Source organism: Pelecanus crispus, chromosome 17, assembly GCF_030463565.1.
Source record: "Pelecanus crispus isolate bPelCri1 chromosome 17, bPelCri1.pri, whole genome shotgun sequence".
NCBI lineage: Eukaryota > Metazoa > Chordata > Aves > Pelecaniformes > Pelecanidae > Pelecanus > Pelecanus crispus.
This window is the reverse complement of record NC_134659.1, coordinates 6,434,365-6,455,815: the sequence shown is the minus strand read 5'-3', so window position 1 is coordinate 6,455,815 and position 21,451 is coordinate 6,434,365. Positions and strand designations below refer to the sequence as shown.

The 21,451-nt window shown below is 50.7% G+C and overlaps 2 protein-coding genes across 2 annotated transcripts; both read left to right on the top strand.

Annotated features, from left to right (window-relative positions):
• Positions 1 to 392: 392 nt before the first annotated feature.
• FRS3 (fibroblast growth factor receptor substrate 3) lies at positions 393 to 6,095 on the top strand. The gene is made up of 6 exons (XM_075722462.1): positions 393 to 410; positions 617 to 705; positions 1,235 to 1,421; positions 3,411 to 3,572; positions 4,165 to 4,322; positions 5,172 to 6,095. The coding sequence occupies exons 2-6, from the start codon at positions 640 to 642 to the stop codon at positions 6,093 to 6,095; spliced, it is 1,497 nt and encodes a 498-aa protein (XP_075578577.1). The 5' UTR covers positions 393 to 410; positions 617 to 639.
• Positions 6,096 to 16,112: 10,017 nt separating this feature from the next.
• On the top strand, positions 16,113 to 19,853 carry LOC104029805 (pepsin B). The gene is made up of 9 exons (XM_075722333.1): positions 16,113 to 16,180; positions 16,502 to 16,655; positions 17,085 to 17,202; positions 17,851 to 17,969; positions 18,344 to 18,543; positions 18,699 to 18,821; positions 19,042 to 19,186; positions 19,441 to 19,539; positions 19,701 to 19,853. The coding sequence occupies exons 1-9, from the start codon at positions 16,125 to 16,127 to the stop codon at positions 19,851 to 19,853; spliced, it is 1,167 nt and encodes a 388-aa protein (XP_075578448.1). The 5' UTR covers positions 16,113 to 16,124.
• Positions 19,854 to 21,451: the final 1,598 nt, after the last annotated feature.

The window sequence follows — 21,451 nt, the reverse complement described above, 5'->3', positions numbered from 1 at the left end:
CCCTACTCCTGTGTAGAATCCTGAAGCCAAGAAGTAAAATATCTCTTATTTTTAGGTTTTTTAGCTGTAGACTGTATGTTTTTTCAGAAATTACAGGAGTGGTCTGTGCAGAATTATTTTCTATATTCATATAAATGCAGGTAGATAGTTAAAAAAAGAAAAGTGCACCTGCCTGCCTTGTGATATTTGAAGGGAACTTCAGTCCCACCCCCCACCCCCCCTGCTTTTTAATCTTCTCTGTTTTTTAATTTGTTTAATTGTATTCTCCTTGTCAGGTGGAAGATGGGACAGTTTCCCTTGTGTTTTAGGTGACTCTGACACCTGGTTACCATGAAGTCCTGAAGGAGATAGAGGGACAGTAGTGGGAATTTCTTCTCACTCCTCAAAAAAAATCCAACAATTGCCTAATGGTAAGAAAGCTGTTATTTTTAATTAGCCTTATATTGTACAGGGTCCATTAATCGAGGAACACATTAAAGAGTTTGAGATCCAAACCCACTGGGCCACGTGCAGGGGAGTCGAGGAGGATACAGACTGTAAATGTGGCGTGATTGGAGAGGGTGGGAGGAGTTGGTTTAAAAACACGATTGTCCCCTGTTTTGTGCCCTCTCCCCAGGGATTACCTCTCATGCTGACGTCATGGGGAGCTGCTGCAGTTGTCTGTGCAGAGACAGCATCCCAGACAACCATCCCACCAAATTTAAGGTAAGTATTGCACCTTCATCCCCATCAGAGAGTCTGCGACAGCACTGACTACTAGCAAAGCCCAGTGCGGGTTGGACTCCACCATGAAAGGAAAGAAAACCTCTCCTGTTGCAGAGAAGTCTTTTGCTTGATAAGATTTGCAAATATGTTACTGTTTTGGTTTGCTGGGGCTTTTTTCCTTTCCTTAAGCAACCTCTGCTGCAAATATGTTTGTATTTGCAGTAGAAATTGCCTCTGCACTGAGATTCAGCTGAGCAAGGAAATGGGGAACTGGAGAGAAACCTTTTATTGCTCAGGGCTGTGTTCCAGTGTCTGTGTTGAGACACATCAGCTGAACTGCCAAGCACATAGTCTCCAGGGCTGCCGGCTTGGCGCCTTCTGCCAGCAACAAATTCATGCTCTCAGCTGAGAAAAGGCATCTCAGTAAATGAAAGGGGAATCCACGGGAATTACAGTATCTTCGTGGGTGGGTTTTTTTTCGATACCAATGCACTGAGTTTCCTGATGTGAGCTCTGTGGCCTACTGCAGGTAACGAACGTGGACGATGAAGGTAACGAGCTGGGATCCGGGATTATGGAGCTGACACAGACGGAGCTCATCTTGCACACTCACAAGCGAGATGCTGTCAGGTGGCCCTACCTCTGCTTGCGCCGCTACGGCTATGACTCCAACCTCTTCTCCTTTGAGAGCGGTCGTCGCTGCCAGACCGGGCAGGGTGAGTGTGGAGGTTCCTGGAGGAAAGAACACTGAGGTTTCTGTTCCCAGGCAGCCAGAGCGAGCCAATCCTTGTGTCTTCCCAAATTCCTGCATCTTTTGCAGCCTCTGTTCCCTGAGAATACCAGACTGTGCATGCACATAGAGTTAATACTCCTGATTAAAACACACATTGCGGCTCAGCCTGGGCATAAATCTAATGGTCTCATTTTGCTAGTGCATCGACGCTCATGAAGTAATTGGTAAAGCAGGCTTGAGCATTGGACGGGGTGTATTTAATGTCAGAGAGGACGCTAGCTACGCTGTCATAGCTACGCTGTCAGCTCTGAGCTTCGGTACTGAATGATGCACAGCTGTGGTAGGAGAGGTTGCTGGACTTCTCCTTAGGAGCTAGAAAGTGCTTTTTGCAAGACGGAAGCTTCGTTAAGCATTTTTTAACTCTGGGGATAAACCTTCAGGGCATCACCTGCACCTTTTTGCAAGTCTGTCTTAGGGTTTGCTTATTCCACAGAGCTGCCAAACGCACGTCAGTAGCAATAGTTGTTTGAGCACGTTTCATGTTTCTCAGCGCATTCGCGCTGCCTGTGTTAGTGCTAGTTCTACTTAATGCTTTGCATTTTGTGTCTGGCAGCGCTTGGTAACATAGAGGGAAAGGAGTTTTACGTTTTACTGCTTTTATGCATGGGGATGCTGTGCACAGAGAAGGGAAGTGAGTCACCCAGGAGTACATGCCAAGTCGTCAGCAATGCTGGGAATAGACTCCAATTTTACAGTGGTGCCTGTTAGTTCCTTTACCAGTCTGTCTCTCTCGTTTTTAGAGCTGAACATTTTCTTGGCATCTGCATCCGCGGGAAAAAAAAGTTTGTTTCCTCATTCTATTAATGTGTTTGTAAACTACTTCTTATCCAAAAGGACTCTGCATGACTGTTCAGTGTCTGTGTAAAGTGCTGCGCAAATCTGTAGTGCCGTATGCTCCTTTTTAATATTTATGTAAGTGGGGTTTTCCTCTCCTGGAGTCGTGTGCTTATCAGTTGCCAGCAATGAGAACTGCTTGTCTTTGTTTTCTGTTTTGCCTTTTGCAAGATGCAGCGATTAGAATTCTGCCCTGTGCGTGTTTTGTTTTTTATTTAGGTTCAGGTAGTGGGGATAAAGCAGAGCCATTTGCTCTTCATATATTACAAAATTTTTAGCAGGCACATACTTACTCATCAGACAGAAATGAGAGCGATGGCGTTGTGTTTTGATGAGTTTTCTCCCTTCCTTTTAGGATTTTTTTCTGCTTAGTTAATTTTATTTGGCGGGCTCCTTCCTGGTGCTGCTCCCCGCCTTATATAAGGCAGATATAGCTATTTTTTTGGCCAGAATGTTTAAAACCTTACTCTTTGGGGTAGCAGCCGTTGTTGCCATGCCGTTCTTGTTGCTATGGCTTTTGTGCGTGTGTGTGCGTGCCAGCTTGGGATTGGTTAGCTCTGCACACACCAGCTCTGTTTTGGGCTGCTAGTTTGGGGAGACACTGTTTAATTCCATACATTTTGGAAATAGGACGTTCTTGTCCCTCCCTCGCGTGCACACTCCGCAGGGCCCAGTTCAGCTTCTGGTAGTCACTGGATAGACTTTCCCCTGGTAACGAGAACTGGACTGGGTGCCAAGTGAGTTAAAATAGAAGATTAGAGATGAAACGAGACCGGTTAGCCTGTCCCTTTCACACCTCTGCTCGCGTGGGATTGATCATCTTAAGATAACTGGGGTGCTCACTATTTTTCTTGTAATAATGCGCCGTTTGGTCAGACAGCAGTCATTTCTGTTGATGCAATAACCCACCGAGTTGTTGGTTGTTCTCCTGTGGCTGTGGGTTGCAGGGGTTGATTGTGTTAAACACAGCAAAAGAAATCAAAATTGCCTGTTCATTTAGAGCCGGGAATTGCGTATACTCTTGTTGAAGCAAGATCGCTTTCTTGCTTTTCTGACCTTCCTCTTCGTTACTGTGCAGGGATTTTTGCCTTCAAGTGTTCCAGAGCAGAGGAGATCTTTAATCTGCTTCAGGACCTGATGCAGTGTAACAGTATCAACGTAGTGGAAGAGCCTGTTGTCATCACCAGGAACAGTCACCCCACGGAGCGGGAGCTCTCCCGGACCCCCCAGGCACCCAGCAGTAAGGCTCCTTCAGTGTCCGGGGAGAAGAGGGAGGAACACAGCGACGCGGGCGATGTCTGCAATTGCTCGCGTGAAACTGCCCTTTGCAGCCCACGGATCTCGCCCATGCGCTGCCTCACTGCTGACCCACATCTTTATGTCCACGTGTGCCCCATGCGTACATGTTTATTTTAAGGCCCCCCTCTCCCTGGCTGCGACGTGGTATTTTGTTTCCAAGGAAACAGCAACAAAAAGCTCTTCAAATAGTCAACTGAGTTGTCACCTTTCAGTTGGTTTTCATCTGGACTGCTGCCGAGTGGCCTTTTAAAGTAGCATCTACAAGGATCAGGTGGTTCCTAGAGGAAACCGCATCTGGAAGAATTTGGCTTTGCTCAATTCCTGTCTCCATTAGGAGTGACTTAAATAGATTTAAACAAGAGGGCCTAGCCCTTGTATTTATACCAGGTACTTCATCGTGGGGGTCTTCCCCAGACAGACTGATTCTCACTTACAGGGTGCAGTTAAGAGGCCAGCTCGCTGTGAAAATGAAGTCACCTCTATTTTATACCAAACCAATGCTCTAATGCTTATCTCTCTTGATTCTCTCCCAGGTCTGGGGTACACTGTCCCAGGATTTCCCAATGGATTTCACAGCTTCCCTGGAGAAACCCTATCATACTCCGCAGCCCGCCACCCCTCCGTGAGCAGCCTGAGGCATTCCTCTGTGGGTGAAGACTCTACTCATGCCCTTATCGGGCCTGATGAGCAGGTAAACGTGGATGTCCTAAATTCTGCTGTTTAGAAGCAATGAACAAGCAGCTTGTTTTGCTAGCAGCCGTGTGCAATCCTGAGTTTCTCTTACTCCAACAAAGCTCAGGAGATCCTCATACCTTGTCATCCTTTTTACAAAGCTCAGGAGATCCTCATACCTTGTCATCCTTTTTTTTTTCCTCTTTTGCTTCTTTTTGCTCTTGGAGACTTCTGCTCACTGACGCTTCACTAGAACAGGCGCTCTGTCAAGGCTGACTGAGTTGGCTTCCTTAATCCACTGGTATTTGTGTGTCAATTATTTAACAGCAGCACTTCGCTTATGAGTCCAAGTCTTACTGCCCTATCTGTCAGCTATTACTGCAACCCCTAAACTGGTGTGCAGATGCATACCCAAGTTCAGACTCTTTTTATTTTTGATGTTCAGCTCTTTGTTCTCAGTTTTAGAATTCAAGATTTTTCCCTACAAAATCCAGCTTGTCTCAGCCATTATCAGAGAAGCCGAGGTAGGTGTGAGTGCTGCAATACTGCCAGTGTAAGCCACTCAAGGAAATATTTTGCAAGTGGCTTTGCTTTTCGTTCTGTGCCATATGCATCAAGCGTGAAATAGATGATGTGTATCTGCTGCAGTTGGACTCCTTTTTGGGTCTCCTTCAGCCCACAAATCCAGAAATGGCTTTTGTGTTTGGCTTCCCAAAGTATTTTCAACTTCTGAATTTCTTTCATTTCCCCCTGCTTCACCAGCCACCGAAGAATTTTCCGTTCCTGTTGGTTTCTCAGCTGCTGACAGCTGCTTTGCTCTTGTCTCTTCTCTTCTCCTTTCACTGTCCCTCTGCTTCTCTCCTTGCAGTCCCACACCTACGTCAACACGGCCAATGGCGATCAGGAGCTGAGGGGCCGACATTGTATGCACTCCTTGCCTGAAGTCCACCCTCCTTTCCCCCATAGGAACCACAGCTGCTCCCTCGAAGACCGCAATCCCCAGGTCTTTCTGCAGCCAGGGGAGGTTAAGTTCGTGTTAGGTCCCACATCCAACTACAGGCGCGTCTGTCGGCATCACCGGGAGTGCAGGACGCACTTCTGCCCCCCCAACAACAACAACGAGTGCGAGGAGGAGTGCCCTTCGCCCCAGTGCGTCTACGAGAACGTCAACGGCTTGCTGCCCCCCAGCACCTCCTCTCTCTGTCGAGGCGGGCGCTTGAAACTCACCCGGGAGGACGCGGGCTTACCCGGCTGCTCCCATCGCAGAACGGCGTTGCTGCACTATGAGAACTTGCCGTCGCTGCCGCCGGTGTGGGAGTGCCAGCCGCTCCGGCAGGGCAAGGAGGACGCGGGCACCGGGGACGTGCTGACGCCTTCCCCCAGTGGCTACTCCGAGGCTGGTGAAGAAGATCCCTTGCAGAACTACATGAACTCGGAGAGCACTGCGCTGCACGGGGGCAGTGGCCAGCGGCGCGGTGGCTTCCTGCCGAAGCCTCGTCGCGGCTGCGTGCCCAGCATCTTCAGCTTCGACTTCCCCCGGCCCTGTCCGGAGCAGCCGCGGCAACTCAACTACATCCAGGTGGAGCTGGAGGCTGAGCCGCGCAAGGGACATCAGAACCCACCGGTCCCCCGTGTCCCACCTCCTGCCAGCCACGAAGCCCGCCGGACGGACTCCTACGCGGTCATTGACCTAAAAAAGACAGCGGCCATGTCCAGTTTGCAAAGGGCCCTGCCGAGAGATGATGGGACTTCGCGCAAAACTCGACATAACAGCACTGACCTGCCTCTGTAAGGGGGAATGCCGAGTGCAAGCACTGTGTCGTGGCTTCGGTACCTGCCCTTCAGCCTGTTGCCCGGTGTGATTTCCATTCACCATTGCCTTCTGCTTCCCTGTTTACCCCATTACCTGGTGTTATGGGATGGCTCCTACAGCTGATGTTAAGGCTAGTGTGTCCGTCCGTCTTCCCTTCTCCGTCTTTCCTGTGTAGTTCATTTTTAAAGCTTTGTGGGATATTTGACAACGCTGTTTGAGGGTTAAATTTCTGGCGAGAGGGGCAGAAGGTGCCAGCAATAGCGCCGGCACTGTGTGGATACATCCTTGAGTTGGGTGAGCTCTCCCGATTGCCTGGCAGCTCTGTGAGCAGTGCCAACAGCCTGGCTGCAGAGGCAGGGCAGGAGCGTGGTGGAGGTGTGTTTCCAAAAGTGAGTTGCTTTAGGAGCTCCACTGCACATCACGCCTGTTTCCCGTGGATTTCACGCCTTGCGACGCCAGGCGAGCTCTGCAGCTGGGCCACTCCAAAGCCGGGTTTTGCCTTGGGGTTTCGCTGATCCCTGATGACTTGGGAACTCATGCCGCAGTCTTTACCCCCTCAACTCACTCTTTTCTCCTGTTTTCTTGAAGCTCGTAGAAGCCTTTTATACTTCTGTCCCTTTCTCAGATTTGATTTAAATTGGGCAACTCTAGAAATTAATAGAGGAGGACAGACAGCTAGGGGCACAGACACTGTGATCACATAAACCTGATTTCCTGAAGAGACCCTGCTTTAAAAGAGGAGGGGAAGACCGCAACTGTGAGAGAAATTTGAGGTTTGGTATAGAAAACTTCAATTGTACCGTACCCTGGTTTGATTTTTAAGGGTTCTTTTTGGTGGCTGTTCGGAAGTGTTGATTTATTTATTTGTTTTCTTATTTATTAAATGTTCTTTTGCCTCCCAGTGGTAATTGCCAAAACCAGTGCCAATATGAAACGTGTACTCACTGTGGCTTACTCCTTCTGTCTGGGGGAGAGATCTTGGAAGAGGTTGGTGGCTTTGCTGAGCTGCAGTTGGGGAAAAGAGCAGCTGTGAATGAAAAATTTTTTAACTGGGACCGTCACAGGGTGGGTGGGAAACGGTTTGGAGACGTAGGAGTGCGAGCAGAGCTGCCAGGCAGCCGCGCTTGGAGTTGTATCAAAGTCGTTGCCTACACCCACGTGCCGGGCTGGGTCCATGAGAAATATTTGATCGGTGTTTTGAGCGAATGTGCAGTTTGTTTCCTACAACTGCAGACTTGGAAGGGTTAAACTTCGGCTCTCGGGTAGATCTGTGGCCTTTGATGTGGATTTTCCTCTTGACACCGGGGCTGGTCTAAGCTGAGCGGTCAGGCCTCTGTGTGAGGCCCTGCATAGGGTCCCTGCTCCTCGCCTGTTCCAGGGTGTTCCACCGCCCCTCTCCGCGTGGTGACACGCTGCCGCTTAATCCCTCCCTGCATTATTCTTTGCCACTATGAGCTGTTTCAGTGAGCTCCAGGTTACTCTGGAGTCCCACATTTCCGCTGTCTGTGTTCTTCCTCTTCCTCCCTGAGATAGGAGTTGAGAGACCCAGTGCTCTGCGAGGTGTCCTGCTGCCGGCAGAAACGGTGCCAAACCTTGCCGTGCTCTCCTTGTCCCTAACGCTTTCCCATGTCGAAGTCGGTGAGCTCCGGCGTGAAAGAGCAGAGAACCCGATCGTCCGGCTCCAACCTACTTCTGAGGTCCAGAAACTTGATTTCCAGATTTTTGAAGTTAAGCCTTTTTGATTTTGGTGCTGTAATGTCATATTGAAATGTGACCCTTTTGGGAGCCAGAACATATGCCAGGCAGTTCAGAAAAAGTGATAAAAGTGTGAGTAATGCCATGCTTGTGTCGGCAGAACATGGATTTCTTGGCTTGCAGTTGCACTATAAATTCAAAGTGCGCCACATGCTTAAAATCACTGTTTTTTCCTTTTTTTGGAAGTCTTCGTGCTTGTCTTCCATTCTTTTCTCCATCCCAACCCTTGTGTGATCTATAACTGAAAGAAAACCCAAGTAATATATTTTTATATGTATACCAAATGACTTTATTTGAAGGCGGGGGGTGGGGGGGAAAGTAATGTATCCCCCTGAATCTAGCTATCTAGCTTTCATGTAAGGAAGTGAGAGAAGAAATTGTTTTTTTATATATATATATAAAGTTAACTGCACTAAGCTTTAAATAAACTATTTAAATCAAGAGTTTCTAAGCTGTAAGTGTCACCCTCTGGGACAGCACTAGGAACTCCCACATGGCAGCACAGGGCAATGCTCTGGGAGCCTCCGTACGGACCTGCCTTTCCCCTGCCTGAGCTGAGAAATGCAAACCACTTATTCCCTTCTTCCCCCCAGAAAGGGAAAAAAGGTCGAAATGTAAAACATTTACATGGAGGAAGAGGCGAGGGCCCTGTCCCACCCGCACGGGAGGTTCGCAGGTTGGTTGAATGCGAGGGAAGGTGCTGTTGGGTGGCAGCGTGTCTTGGGAGAAAGCAGGTGAGGCCTGGGGCTGCTGCTTGGGTGCTCCCTGTGGCCACCAGCCTGGCTGCGTGTCTCCGGCGGGCGGGATGAGGCTGCTGTGAGGGTCTGGAGATGCTGTGAGCTCCAGGGACCAGGGAAAGCACGCTGGTGCTGGTGGTTCCTCAGAAAGGCTGGGCTCCCAGCGAGCCCTGGCCGCAGTCCCGTTTAAGTGGCTCTAAATTAACTTTGCTTTGGGAAAGCTGGCTTTGGCCTTTTGAAGTGCTGACTTGCACGTCCTCCAGACAAAGTGGGTTGTCCGACTTGTGCCTCCCTTTCCTCTTTGGTGAATCTGATGCTCCCCTACCTCCCAAGGACACTGAAAGCAGTGGCGATGAGGAGCCTGCTGTGCAATAGCTGTGTGTGCACATAGCAGATACGTTATCGCCGGTCCCCGATGGCATCCCTTATCCCATTTATAGTGGAGGATGCTGCACGTGTTCAAAGAACGAGAAGAAGAGTTTCCTTGACCTTAAAGGTGAGAAAACACAGAGCTGATGCTGGCTGCATCTGCTGCTTGCAGTGCACAGGGGTCTGGCGGGTGCCTTGCTCCGCCATCCTCTGCTTTACGCCCCATCGTGTCCGGCCGCGGGTCGGGGAGCAGCACTGCTGGCTCAGCAGGCTTCGCTCGGCTGGCATTGCAAGCTTCCCAGAAAGCTTCGGGAATGAAAAGCTGGTCACAGCTCATTGTTTGCAGTGGGTTTGTTTAAGCAATTAAATGGGAAACGCCGCGCAGGCAGCCAGGAAACCGGTTGTCATTTATGGCTTTCAGCGTGCGCATCGGGTTCACGTCCCAGTGATTTTCTCGCTTTTTTTGCTTTTCTGGAAAACTTCACAAGAGCAATGTCCGCATTAAGTAGCCAGGACCCTTTGAGAACTTCTTAATATTAAATTTTGCAGGTGATGTGAAATTGCATGGAAAGACCGGTGTGGTGTTTGAACGCTGAGGCGGTAGTTCTTGGGGCACCGGGAGCAGAAGTGTCACTATTTCGGATTTCTCCCTGCGTTACGGCCCGAGCGGTGCTCGCCTGTGTCGCAGCTTCCTCTAGTGGCCACGCTTGAAATGGTTTCGGAGGAGAAACCGGTGTGGGGTTGAAAGGCGAGGAGGGCATCTGAGCGGGCATTTTCTCATTCCTCCAGTTCTTTGATCTGGGTGATGGGCAGGAGGGATCCCTTCTGATAACTCTCTGGAGTCTTTCCTCGTTACTGTTTTCTTTTGGTTGGAAACTATCTTTATGCAGTGTATCTTTACGGCACCTTGTGAAGATGAATCTTGCAGATTTGGCTTTGAGCCTTAGGTTGCAAGTTTGCTGGGCTTTCCCAATGGTTGCATACTAATATACATGTGCACGATTACTTGGATGGGAAATTAAGCTAGGGATACCTGATGACTCCTCCTATCCCTTCAGCCATGGAATATCCCCCACAGCGAAGATCACCTCCGTGGACCGGAATACCTCACCCTTTGTGGCTGCATCCATAAATCTGATTTTGAGTTAAGAAGGATTCGTCCAGGGCTCTGTGCATCCAACTGATGCCACACAGTTGACCAGGAGGAAAAGTATGAGCATGTGTACATCTGAAACCTGCTCTGGAGTTAGTCCCTGAGGCTGAGTTGCAGCCGTGAGATCTCTTACTCTCCCAGGCTTGCTTCTGCAAGGCAGATGGTTCGCCTCGATGTTTTGTCTGTGAATTGGTAACTTGGAAAAAGGAGCTGTGTTCAGTCAGCTGTTGTGTTTGCTGAGACTTTCTTTGGTTCTGAAGAAAAGGCAGCAAAATGAAGCTGTCCTGGGCAATGGCGAAGACCTGGGAGCACGAGCTTGGCTGTTGGTTTACGTACTACGCAGCGGAGCAGGTTTGCGTAGCCCCCGCTGGGGACTGTATTGCATCTTCGCTGGTCTCCTTCCTCTGCTTGTGAGATTGACGTTCAAGGGATGACTTGGTAAGCAGCCATGTGCTATGCAGAGAGAATTTGACTGTCTTAACCTTTTTAAGTGGTTCTTGTTTGAGTTTTGAGTTAATCAATCAGACTTCTTCCCCTGATATTTCTTCCCTGGTGAATGTGTAAAATAGGTCTTTTACCCTTCCCTTTCCTAAGAACCTGTTGGTAGGAATATAGCTTCTCCCGGCGCTCAGTCGTCTTTTATCGTAGGAGGATTTTTTGATTCATTTTTTCTTTTGGCCCATTTTATGTGCCTGCTTTTCCCCCTAGGGAAGGAGGTTTGAGTATCTGTGAGCTGTACCTGCCTTACAGAGACAGGATGGCAAAGGAGAGGCTGGATTGTGAGGATTAAAAGATCGATATTTTTGCAAAGAGACTCAAATGTGTTGGTTGTTACTGAAGTATTGTTATTTTTATTACCTAAGCCATGCTGTTCACTGGGAGGAAAACCAAACCGGGGCTTGGTATTACAGCTGTCTGTTCTCTCGGCCGTTTTCTCACGAAGCTTTCCTCTGTCCCTCCGTGTGATGCTGCTCCGCCCTCTCGGGTGCTATCTTGACTGTGAAGTGTCATTAACAAATGATTGTTAATGAACGCATTGCCTAAATTCAGCTTCTGGGAGGGCTGCCATCAGTCTTTCTGGGAAGTTTGCCTTTCCCCCAAACTTGGCTTGTCTTGAAATGCCGCGCACGGGTAGCAGAACAGGTTTAGATTCCTGTTACCGAACAGGACCAAAGGTGAATACATTAGTAGAAATCCTGAGAGCTTTGAAGTTTGCAATTACAGGCCAGGGAAAAGGCTAATTGTAAAGAAGGGATCTAATTTGTTTTTCTTCCATAAGTGAATGTGATTTTACAGTTGAAAGGCCCAGATGCATCTGTGTTATCTCAAGCTCTTCTCCCATGCGATTCTCCTTGTTGTTACTCGTACTGGTGTCTTTGATACTGAACATCTCTGATGTGGCAGAAAAACAAAGGTGCTTCGGGGCTCTGGCCACCGGGGATTCAGTTGCTTTGACCAGAGGGCTTGATCTTGCTGTGTAATTGCTTCTTCAGGTTATTTCTATGGATATCCGTTCAGTCCCTCTTTATATCTCATCCGGGTGTAACCTCACAGGTGAAGAACAACAGCAGTGCTATGTGACCTGAGGAGTGCTCATGTCTTACGTTAATGTGCACTACGAATGTATACAGAATAAATGGAATATGATGACTATCTGGTGGTCCTGTCTTTTGTGTGTGGTGCAAAGAGACAGCTGTCACGTTTCAAAGTGAACTTTACTTTTTATTTAAAAATGAGAGCCAGGCCAACAATTGCCAGTTGTCCTCAGGTAATTCAAGCTGGACTTCTTGCAACCTTTGCGTTCCAGGTCTCCCTCCCCTGAAGGAATGATGTCTGTGTCCTTATGTATTCTACCTGGAGCAGTGGTTGCTGTCTTCCACCTGGCTAGTCTCACTGCGAGAGGCTTAAAAAGTAAATGAAGAGAAACATGTATGCAGAGACAGACACCTTTCCCTCTCCGTTGGCTGGTGACCCGTGGGGATATCTTTGCAGGACAATTCCACGTGCTGGTGTTTGAGCTGGCAGCTGAACTCACAGAAATGTTTGGATGAGGTTCTCTGGCCCGTGTGACACAGGAGCTGAGGCTCTGAAGCCACGGACTCTTTCATGGTGACTCTCCTTGGGGCAGAGCCATCGCTGACAGTTGGTCACGGGGGTGTAGACCATCTGGGTCTTCCATTGAGCTGAGCATCAGGAGGAAACTGTGAAGTTGCCTTGGAAATTGATGTGCTGTGAATGTAGGTTGAGCATAGCAAGAATATTCATGGTCTCTGGAGTACCTACCCTTTAAGACGTGCTGTTTCCACCATGGGTAGTTTAAGCTAATAGTTTGGAGCGGTGGAATTTGGGGGCTGGTGGGAATGAGGTGCTTTTGCCAATGTTGAACAAGATGTGGCTTCACTCTCCCTGGCTGTGCTGATCTGCTCTAGGCACAGGGCCTTTCCATGGGTTCTCTGCCATCGCTCTCTGCAAAGAGTTGATTTGTTTGTTTTTCCAAACTCTACAGCAAATGAGAGCTAATCGTGCGGTAACATGCACGGTTTAATTCCTTGGCTTATAAAATTGCCCCTGAAAACTCTTCTCCAGTGAGAATCAACTTAAGAACAGCTAACAGGGCCATCTGTGCCCGAAGTGAGCGTGCCTTCATGGGCAGTGTCTTTCCAACCCAAACCCCTGTGTTTCGTTTCTTCAGGGTCCTTCCATGATTTTCTGAAATGCTGGAGGTAAAAACTGGAGGAGAAACAGAGGAGATAACATGGGTTTATCATCAGTTGTGTTGTTATTTCCATCCCATCCCAGGAAAACACAGTGAAAACATTTTTCATTTCTCTTTCTAGGAAGACTTTGATAGCCCTGTCAAAAAGAGGTTGAAAATAGCTTGAAAATAGCATGGCATTTGCCACTGGTGTTTGACTTGGAGTTTTCAGGATAGTCCTAAGCATTGAGAGAAAATCTCTGGTGATGGGTGCGTTTCTAAACTTCAGGTAGGTGAGTGGACGCTGATGCAGGGAGTTGGGGACCATTTTGGGGTGTATAAGGAGGTGATGTAGAGCTCCAGCATCAGCCTGGGATCTGGGACTGAGCAGGGTGCCTGGAGGTCTCTTCAGAAACTGTCCGCAAGAGAAGATCATCGTGAAGTGACTGATCCTTGCCCTGGTTTGGGAACTTAAATGTTAGACCTAGAACCGAGCTGTTTATTTCAGGAGCCGTTCTCACAGTTGCGTAGGAAAGGAGGAATATTTATTTTAATGTGGATGGAAGCTGTTCATCTGTGTACTATAATCTCTGTTTTGGAAACAAAACACTAAAACCAGCTTGCGCAGCACTGAGTAAAGGATACGTGTGCTTGTGCGCAGTTCATAAACACAGCTGCTTCGGATGTACCCATGCCATTGCAGCTCCCACCGACAGCTTTTCTCGGTTGGAGAACCCAAGCAGAGAGCAATTGTGCTCCAGGCAAAGCATATATAGCTATTTTAAATTAATTATACAGAGCAAGACTGTTTAAATTATGAAGGGGGAGAGCATTAACTCGGATGGGATTCAGCACCCTCAGGAAGGGTTTCAGCTGACATGGTGCTTGCGACAGCAACAGGCTTTAATGACCAGGGGAAGCTCCTGGCAGTCCCATATTCATGTTTATTAAGTTCTGTGCTACCGTTTGTTGAGGTAAAGAGCAAAAGCTTGTGTCTGGGGCAGAGGCGGAGGAACCGGGGTGGTAAATTATCCTGGAGTTGGGACGAGTCAGTTCTCTGTTTTTGCCATGGGTAGAGCAGAGCCTAGAGCAGACTAGGAAATTCAGGGTGATGGAAATGTTTTTGAAAAGGTTTCTGTCCCCTGATGGCTCCGGGAGTGGTGTCTGCAGGCAGGAGAGGTCTTTGGGTCATGGGGGAGGCCGGCTCCCACTTCAGAGCCCATTTCTAATCCTGCAAAACGCTCTGTTGAGAGCTACCGGTGTTTGGGAGGTGATGCCCACCTCTGCAGCAGCTGTTGGTTTAATAGGATTTGTTGGCTCATGTTGAAAGTGCTTAAGCCCTCCGGATGGCCAGGACAGCTGCTGCTCACAGCTCATCTCGTTTGCCGGTTTTGCCCCGCTGCAGTGTCCCGGGAGAGGTGGTGGAGTTGGCCATGGGATGCAAAGGGGATCTGCACTCATCTGGGAGAGACGGTGTTCCCTGGGCTGGAGCTGTTTGTGTGTGGGCCAGGCCATTGCACCAACACAGAAAAGAAACAAAGCAAAGGGGGAGAAATTCCTCCAGGAGAAGTCCTGCCTCGGAGCAGCGTGGGTACGTGCTGTTGGCCGAGTCCTGCTCCGTGTAGGGACCACAGGACCTCTGACGTTAGAAACTGTAAACCCTTGATTCCCAGTAGACTAAAATGCCTCGGCAAACAAGCGCTGTCTTACTTTGGGTCAAGAAGTGCCAAAAGTAGAATGTGTTTGTGTGTGCTGTAGAGGGCACCTTATTCCTTTGTCTTTTGGCAAGGCTGAGTCCCTGTGGGGACCTGCAGATAACACTCGGTATATTGACGTTTTGATAACTGCTCTTTGCTTTCAGCCAGAATTTGCTTTTTATCCAATCTTAATAAGTTGATCTTTCTATCAGTCCTGCTAGCAAACAAGATAATTGCTTTATTATAGTCTCAATATCCAGCAAAGGACACATACTCCCTGGTGCTCCCGGGGGAATAAAATCTTTGCTGAGCGTTGACACAGGATGAGTGCAGCGATAGCGACACCGGGCTATCGGCGGATGATGGAGAGCGTGATTTCCCCGCTGTGAAGAGCCAGGCTGCTTGGAGCCGGCATGCAAGCAGGGCCAGAGGAGGTCTAGAAAATATTTAGGTTATAACTGAAAATATTTTGGTCCATTTGCTAGAAAATGTTTAGGTTGTAACCAACAACATTTTGGTTCGTTTGCTAGAAAATATTTAGGTTATAACTGAAAACGTTTTGGTCTGTTTGGGTGTTTGTTGGCAGTTTGGGAGGTCTGTGTTTGTGGTTCTCTTTTTTTTCCATGGAAAAAAAGGCAAACAAGAAATTTCCCGACTTTCTGGGCTCTAGTGCGAGGACCCAGTGGGTGAAGCTGCAGCTCGGCCAGCCCCAAGGCCTTCCTCCACGGGTGGGTTAAACCTCTCCATGCAGGGAGGCACAGCACCTGCCTTTTAATGCAGGATGGAAAGGGAATCAGTTGTTCTGCAAAATTAAAAAAAAAAAAAAAAGTATGAGAGCAGAAGCAGGAGTGAGGTGTACGACATATGGAAACCAGCTGTACCTGAAGAAGAGGATGGTGAAGGACTGGGAGGCTGATGAAGAGGTGGAGAAGGACAGAGCAGATGAAGAAGTGGAGAAGGATGGACCAGAAGGCAGAACAGTGCTGGAAACCACCTACGAGAGCGCAGGAGAAGAAACCTCGTGGGCTCAGTGAGCGCCTGGGGCAGGGGGAGCGGAGCAGCCAACTCCAGCTCTTTGCACCGTGCCCTGGAAAAGCTTCCATGCCAGCAGCCGTCCTTCCTCCACACCGGAAGGTCCCTGCGGCGGGTGGCTGGGCTGGCTGGATGGAAGAACGGTAGACAAAAGTCTGATACGTTTCCATCCTGCACCAAGAGTGCCTTTGTTTTGGGAAAAGGTTTGAACAGGTTTTGACGCACACAGATAACACCCCACCACAGTGACGTTTGGGTCACTCCTCTCTTTGCTGTGATAAGAGCTGGCCTCTTATCGGATGATAACACTTTGATCTTGTTATGGAAGACATGTCTTGCTCTATTCTCACTTGAGCGCCTCGCAAAGGACACAAACTCCTCAAAATCCTCGTGGCCCAAAATACAAAGAAACCCTTGAAGCTGGGGGTGCAAGTGGTAATGGAAAATGGAGGTCAGCAGATAAGTGGGGGTCACTGCTTCCCGGTATAAAAATGGGGAGCCTGAGCAGCTCAGGTCATCTGCTGCCGTCTCCGGGAAGGTGCGTGCAGACCGGTGGACAGCTCCTGCACCATGAAGTGGCTCGTCCTGGCCCTGGTGTGTCTCCAGCTCTCAGAGGGCCTGGTGAGGTGGGTGTCCTGCTGCAGCCGCTGCAGCAAGCAGGTAGATAACGGAGACGGGCTGCGCTGCGTCCCCAAGGATGCTGACCCAGTCTAACCGGGTGGGACTCCAGCCTCCTGCATCTCCACAGACCATCGTGGTCCTAGTCCAGGCTGCATCCCTCGCTAGGAGGGCAGCTCCTGGGGATGTACAAGGCAGCCGAGCTGAGGGCTCCCATCGTGGCAGGGTTCAAAGGAGACCAGAGACCTGGTCATCTGAAAATGCCCAAATCGTCTCCTGATTTCCTGCTGTGTTTTTGGTTTGGTTTTTTTTTTTTCCCCTCTGTACAGAATCAAACTGAAGAAAGCCAAGTCTATACGGGAGAATATGAGGGAGGCTGGAGTGCTGGAGGACTACCTGAAGAAAATTAAACATGATCCAGCTAAGAAATACCACTTCAGTGAGGACTATGTTGTGCAGGAGCCGATAACCAACTACCTGGATGTGAGTACCTCAGGTTCCCCTCTCGCTGCCTATCCGTATGCCACACTCCCCTTTCCTGCTGCCTTTCCAGCTGCCGGAGTGATCTGTTGACCCCCTGAGCCTCCAGGAGTGAGAGATTGCTTTTTTTCCACTCTTTTTTAAGCTTCTATTTTAGACTGTAGCAAAGTTTTCCCCCAGCAACGAAAAGCAATGGTTTTCTATATGTAACAAAAGGCATAACAAAATAAATGTTTAATATTACATCTTTTGGGAGAAAAAGCAGGGTGAGAGTTCAGTCTGTTCCTGCCTACTTTGTTATTCGCAAGAGGTGAGCCCGGCGTTCCCCGGCACCCTGCAAAGTGCTGGGATGCCGGCGCAGGGCTGGGAGGCGAAAGCCTGGTCTGTCCCCGACCCCGTGGCCAACGGAGATACCCCGTCTGTCATCTGCAGTCCTTCTACTTTGGGGAGATCAGCATCGGGACCCCCCCGCAAAACTTCTTGGTGGTCTTCGACACCGGTTCCTCCAACCTGTGGGTGCCCTCCACCTACTGCCGCATGCCAGCCTGCTGTGAGTAGCGTGGCCGCATTGCACAGAGCTCCCCCAGCAGCACAGCGTAGTCTCATGGCACGGGGCAAATCGCGATGCCAGACCAAAAATGATCCTGGCACACTGCTCGTGGGTAGCTGCTCCCTGGTACCAGCTGGTGCCTTCCTTGGGAAATCCGGAGCCCTCTGCACTTATGTGCCTGGCTAATGAAGATGGCCAAATCACTATGGCTATCGTGGGTGTCCCCAGAGCGCAGAAATCTCAGTGGTTGTGCCTGACCTTTCGTGGCTGGGCAGAGCGGAGAGCAAAGCTGTGAATCGCGGAGCTGATGTCTCGCTCCCTGGCAGAGCTCATCCGATGTAACTCGCTGCCAGCGGGAGAGCAATGGGGTTTTTACTGCTGATGGCTTTGCTCATGCTGGGTAGCTGATGTGGTTGTGATCGTAACAGCTGCTCCCTTGGGAGGGATGCAGCCAAAACTGGGATGCAAACCCTGCCTTAGAGATAACTGCGAGGCAGAGGAACAGCCCATTCCGCTCTTTGTGACTTGCTCTCTGCCAGGGAAGCCACTTTCCCAGGCATTATCCCAGCAGAGCAACTGGTGGTGAAATCCCACCGGGGCCAGGTGAGCGCATGCCCAGGAGCTTTTGCCCTCTTCTCTCTCACACAGTCGATCACTCGATGTTCAATCCCAGCCAGTCTTCCACCTTCACCTACAACGGCCAGTCCTACACCATCTCCTACGGCAGCGGGTCGCTCACGGTGGTGCTGGGCTACGACACGCTGAAGGTAAGTGCACCCCGTGCATCCTTGTCTTCCTGGGTGCTGTGTCCCCCACACCAGCTGGGTGCCCCGATGGAAGGAGCCTGGGGGACAGCCTAAGGGCAGATCTCATCTCTCGGGTGGCCAAGACTAGAGCAAACCAGGGCCTGAGGTGGGCAGAACCAATATAAAGTGGTTATTGCCACTGTCAGTTACCCATTTGGGTTTTCACTTTGTTTTAACCCAATTCCTGCTAATTTTCCCAGCTGCCTGGAGATGTTTTCACCAGCTGTGACCTTGCAATGTGCTCTTTCAGCTTTCAGAGTATCAGTCATCCCATCCGATGGCTGCTCAGGTTTGCCTAAGCACGCAGGCTGATCTGGCGTCCTCTTTCCCTCCAGATCCAGAACATCACTGTCAAAAACCAGGAGTTCGGGCTCAGCACGAGCGAGCCAAACCAGCCTTTTGAATATGCCAATTTTGATGGCATCCTGGGAATGGCCTACCCCTCGCTGGCAGTGGGAGGGACGCCCACCGTGCTGCAGGGCATGCTGCAGCAGAACCAGCTCACCGAGCCCATCTTCAGCTTCTACTTCTCTCGGTAAAAATCTGCTGGGGCGCTTTGCGCATCCGACGTGCACTGGTTGTCCCTCTGCCTGACCCCATGCCGCTTCTTTGTGAATTTGTCCCTTGCTAGCCCAAGCATATCGCACCGATTTACCAATCTCTGCTGCTGTAACTCTGTGTTTTTTGCAGCAAACCCACCTACGAGTACGGGGGAGAGCTCATTCTCGGAGGAGTTGACTCTCAGCTCTTCCGTGGGAACATTGTGTGGGCACCGGTGACCCAGGACCTTTACTGGCAGATCGCAATTGATGAGTGAGTTGTGTTTGTACCTGATGGGCACGATCCACCCGGGCAGCTCATGTCATGAGGGCATTTCAGCTGTCCTCCAGATGAAGCTGCAGCTATTGCAGCAGGCGTGGGCTGGGGGCGGGGGTTGGGCACTGCATTTCAGAGCATCCCAGACTTAGAGATCCAGCCGAGACAGGTTTAGTTGCCAGTGGGTGCTTAAAGCTTCTCCCCATTCTCCTCCCAGGTTTGCTATCGGGCAGTTGGAGACAGGCTGGTGCAGCCAGGGCTGCCAGGCCATCGTGGACACAGGGACGTTCCTGCTGACGGTGCCCCAGCAGTACCTGAACAGCTTCCTTCAGGCCCTGGGTGGCCAGGTGACCAGCTATGGGGTAAGTGCAGGGGATGCTTTGGAGGTGTGCACGGAGCAGTGGGGAGGCTTGCAAGTGAGCCAGAAGCCGTGGGCTTGACCAAATCCTGCAAAACTCGCATGGCATCTAGAGAACTTGGTGCGGCAGGCGTGTCAGGGCGGGGATGTAGCACTGCCAGGGGATAAAGTGTGTGTTACCCCCATGCAGCGGGGTATCTCTCCTCTCACAGTCGGTGCTGCTTCAGCCATAACCTCCTCTTCACCCTCTCTCCGCAGTATGAAGTTGACTGCAATGAGGTCCAGAACATGCCCCCCATCACCTTTGTCATCAGCGGAACTCAGCTCCCGCTCTTCCCCTCTGCCTACGTCTCGAACGTACGTATTAGCTGAGCAGCTTCATCCTGCTGAGTCCTTGAGGGCCAGGAAAGGACCTGGTGCTTCTTGACAAGCAGCGATGCTCTCCGTCCCTGCAGCCCAGCTGGCAGGGCCCTGGTGCTTGTCTGAGGCTCTGACTCCCTGTTATTCCCCCCTCACAGAACAACGGCCTCTGCACTCTTGGCATTGAGGTCACCTACCTGCCTTCCCCGAACGGGCAGCCCCTCTGGATCTTGGGTGATGTCTTCCTCAAGGAGTATTACACCATCTTTGACATGGCCAGCAACTCTGTTGGCTTCGCCCTATCGGCGTAGAGGAGTGGAAGAGCGAAATCCAGCCCCTCTCCTGGACAAACGCACCTTGGCATCGCTGGAGCGCTACGGGGCTCCTATGGATCTTTATGTTCCTTTATGTCGCTGCATGGCTCCCTGTCCCTCCAAGATTTCTCTGTGTGTGCTCACAGTCTCTTGTTATGTATAAATGCCAACATCCCAAATTGTCTCTGACCTTCTGAGCTTGTTGAGTGACTGTCATGGTTTAATGCAGCTAGGCACCACGCAGCCGCTCGCTCACTACCCCCCCGGTGGGATGGGGGAGAGAATCGGGGAAAAAAAAGGTAGAACTCATGGGTTGAAGTAAAGACAATTTAAGAAGTAAAGCAAAAGCTGTGCACACAAGCAAAGCAAATGAAGGAATTAATTCCCCGCTTCCCATGGGCAGGCAGGTGCTAAGCCATCTCCAGGAAAGCCAGGCTCCATCATATGTAACGGTGACTTGGGAGGGCAATGCCATCGCTCCGAACGTCCCCCCCTTCCTCCTCCTCCCCCCAGCTCCGTGTGCCGAGCACGACGCCGTGCGGTGTGGGGCACCCCTGGGGTCAGCTGGGCTCCGCTGGCCCGGCCGTGTCCCCTGCCAGCTCCCCGTGCCCCCAGCCTGCTCGCTGCTGGGGTGGGGGGCAGAAAAGGCCTTGGCTCTGCGTAAGCGCTGCTCGGCAGTAACGAAAACATCCCTGTGTTATCAGCGCTGTCTGCAGCACAAATCCAAAACACAGCCCCGTGCTAGCTGCCGTGAAGAAAATTAACTCCATCCCAGCCAAAAACAGCAGAGTGACGACCAAGCACAGACTGATGGGCTGTGTGTCTCGGCCGTTCTTTCTCCAGCAAGGTAAGGTGATAAACTCCTAGGCAGAATTCTACAGAGTCAGCATGAGAAAAGTGGTGGGAAAGCTGTCCCTGGGCTGCTTCAAATCTCAAGTCGATGTATTTATGTTTCTTGCCAAGGGGTATGACACGCTGTCAACTCCTAATGGCTGTGGGACTGCGTCTCAGCCTTTATCTATAGTGAATTATTGAGCTTGGGGGTGGCTCGGATGAACGCGGCAGGCTCCGAGCTGCAGCTCAGCTCAAGCCTGATGGGCGCAGGGATGGCAGTGACCAGTCCTTCCCCATGCCAGTGCCCCGGGGAGCTCCTGCAGACGGTGCAGCCCGGCTTCCGAGCCCTTGGCTGTGAATTCGTCCCACAGCCCAGCCCCGTCCCCTCTGCGTGGCTCGTGCGACTCAGCTGGGGGCTGCAGACTTTGCGCGTTGGAAAGCAAGCAGCTGCCGTGCCCCAGGTGCCAGCTGCTGCCTTTGGGCCTGCCTGCACCCCACCTCTGCCCTCCTTGTCCTCCGTGAGGGACAAGCCCAGAGCAAGCATCCTGAACCTGGTTCCTGCAAGGGCTTTGCTTTGCAGGTGAGAAGCCCCACGCGCCAGGCTGCGGTGCAGGGGATCGGGACAGCAAAAGGTCACTGGGGCTGGTCTTAAACACCAACCACAGCCCTGGGGACGGGAGTTCCCCGAGGGATTTCCCCAAAAGCCAGTTCTGCTCTGTGCCATCAGGTGCGTGTCTGGAAATGCTGCGCGAGCCCCTAAC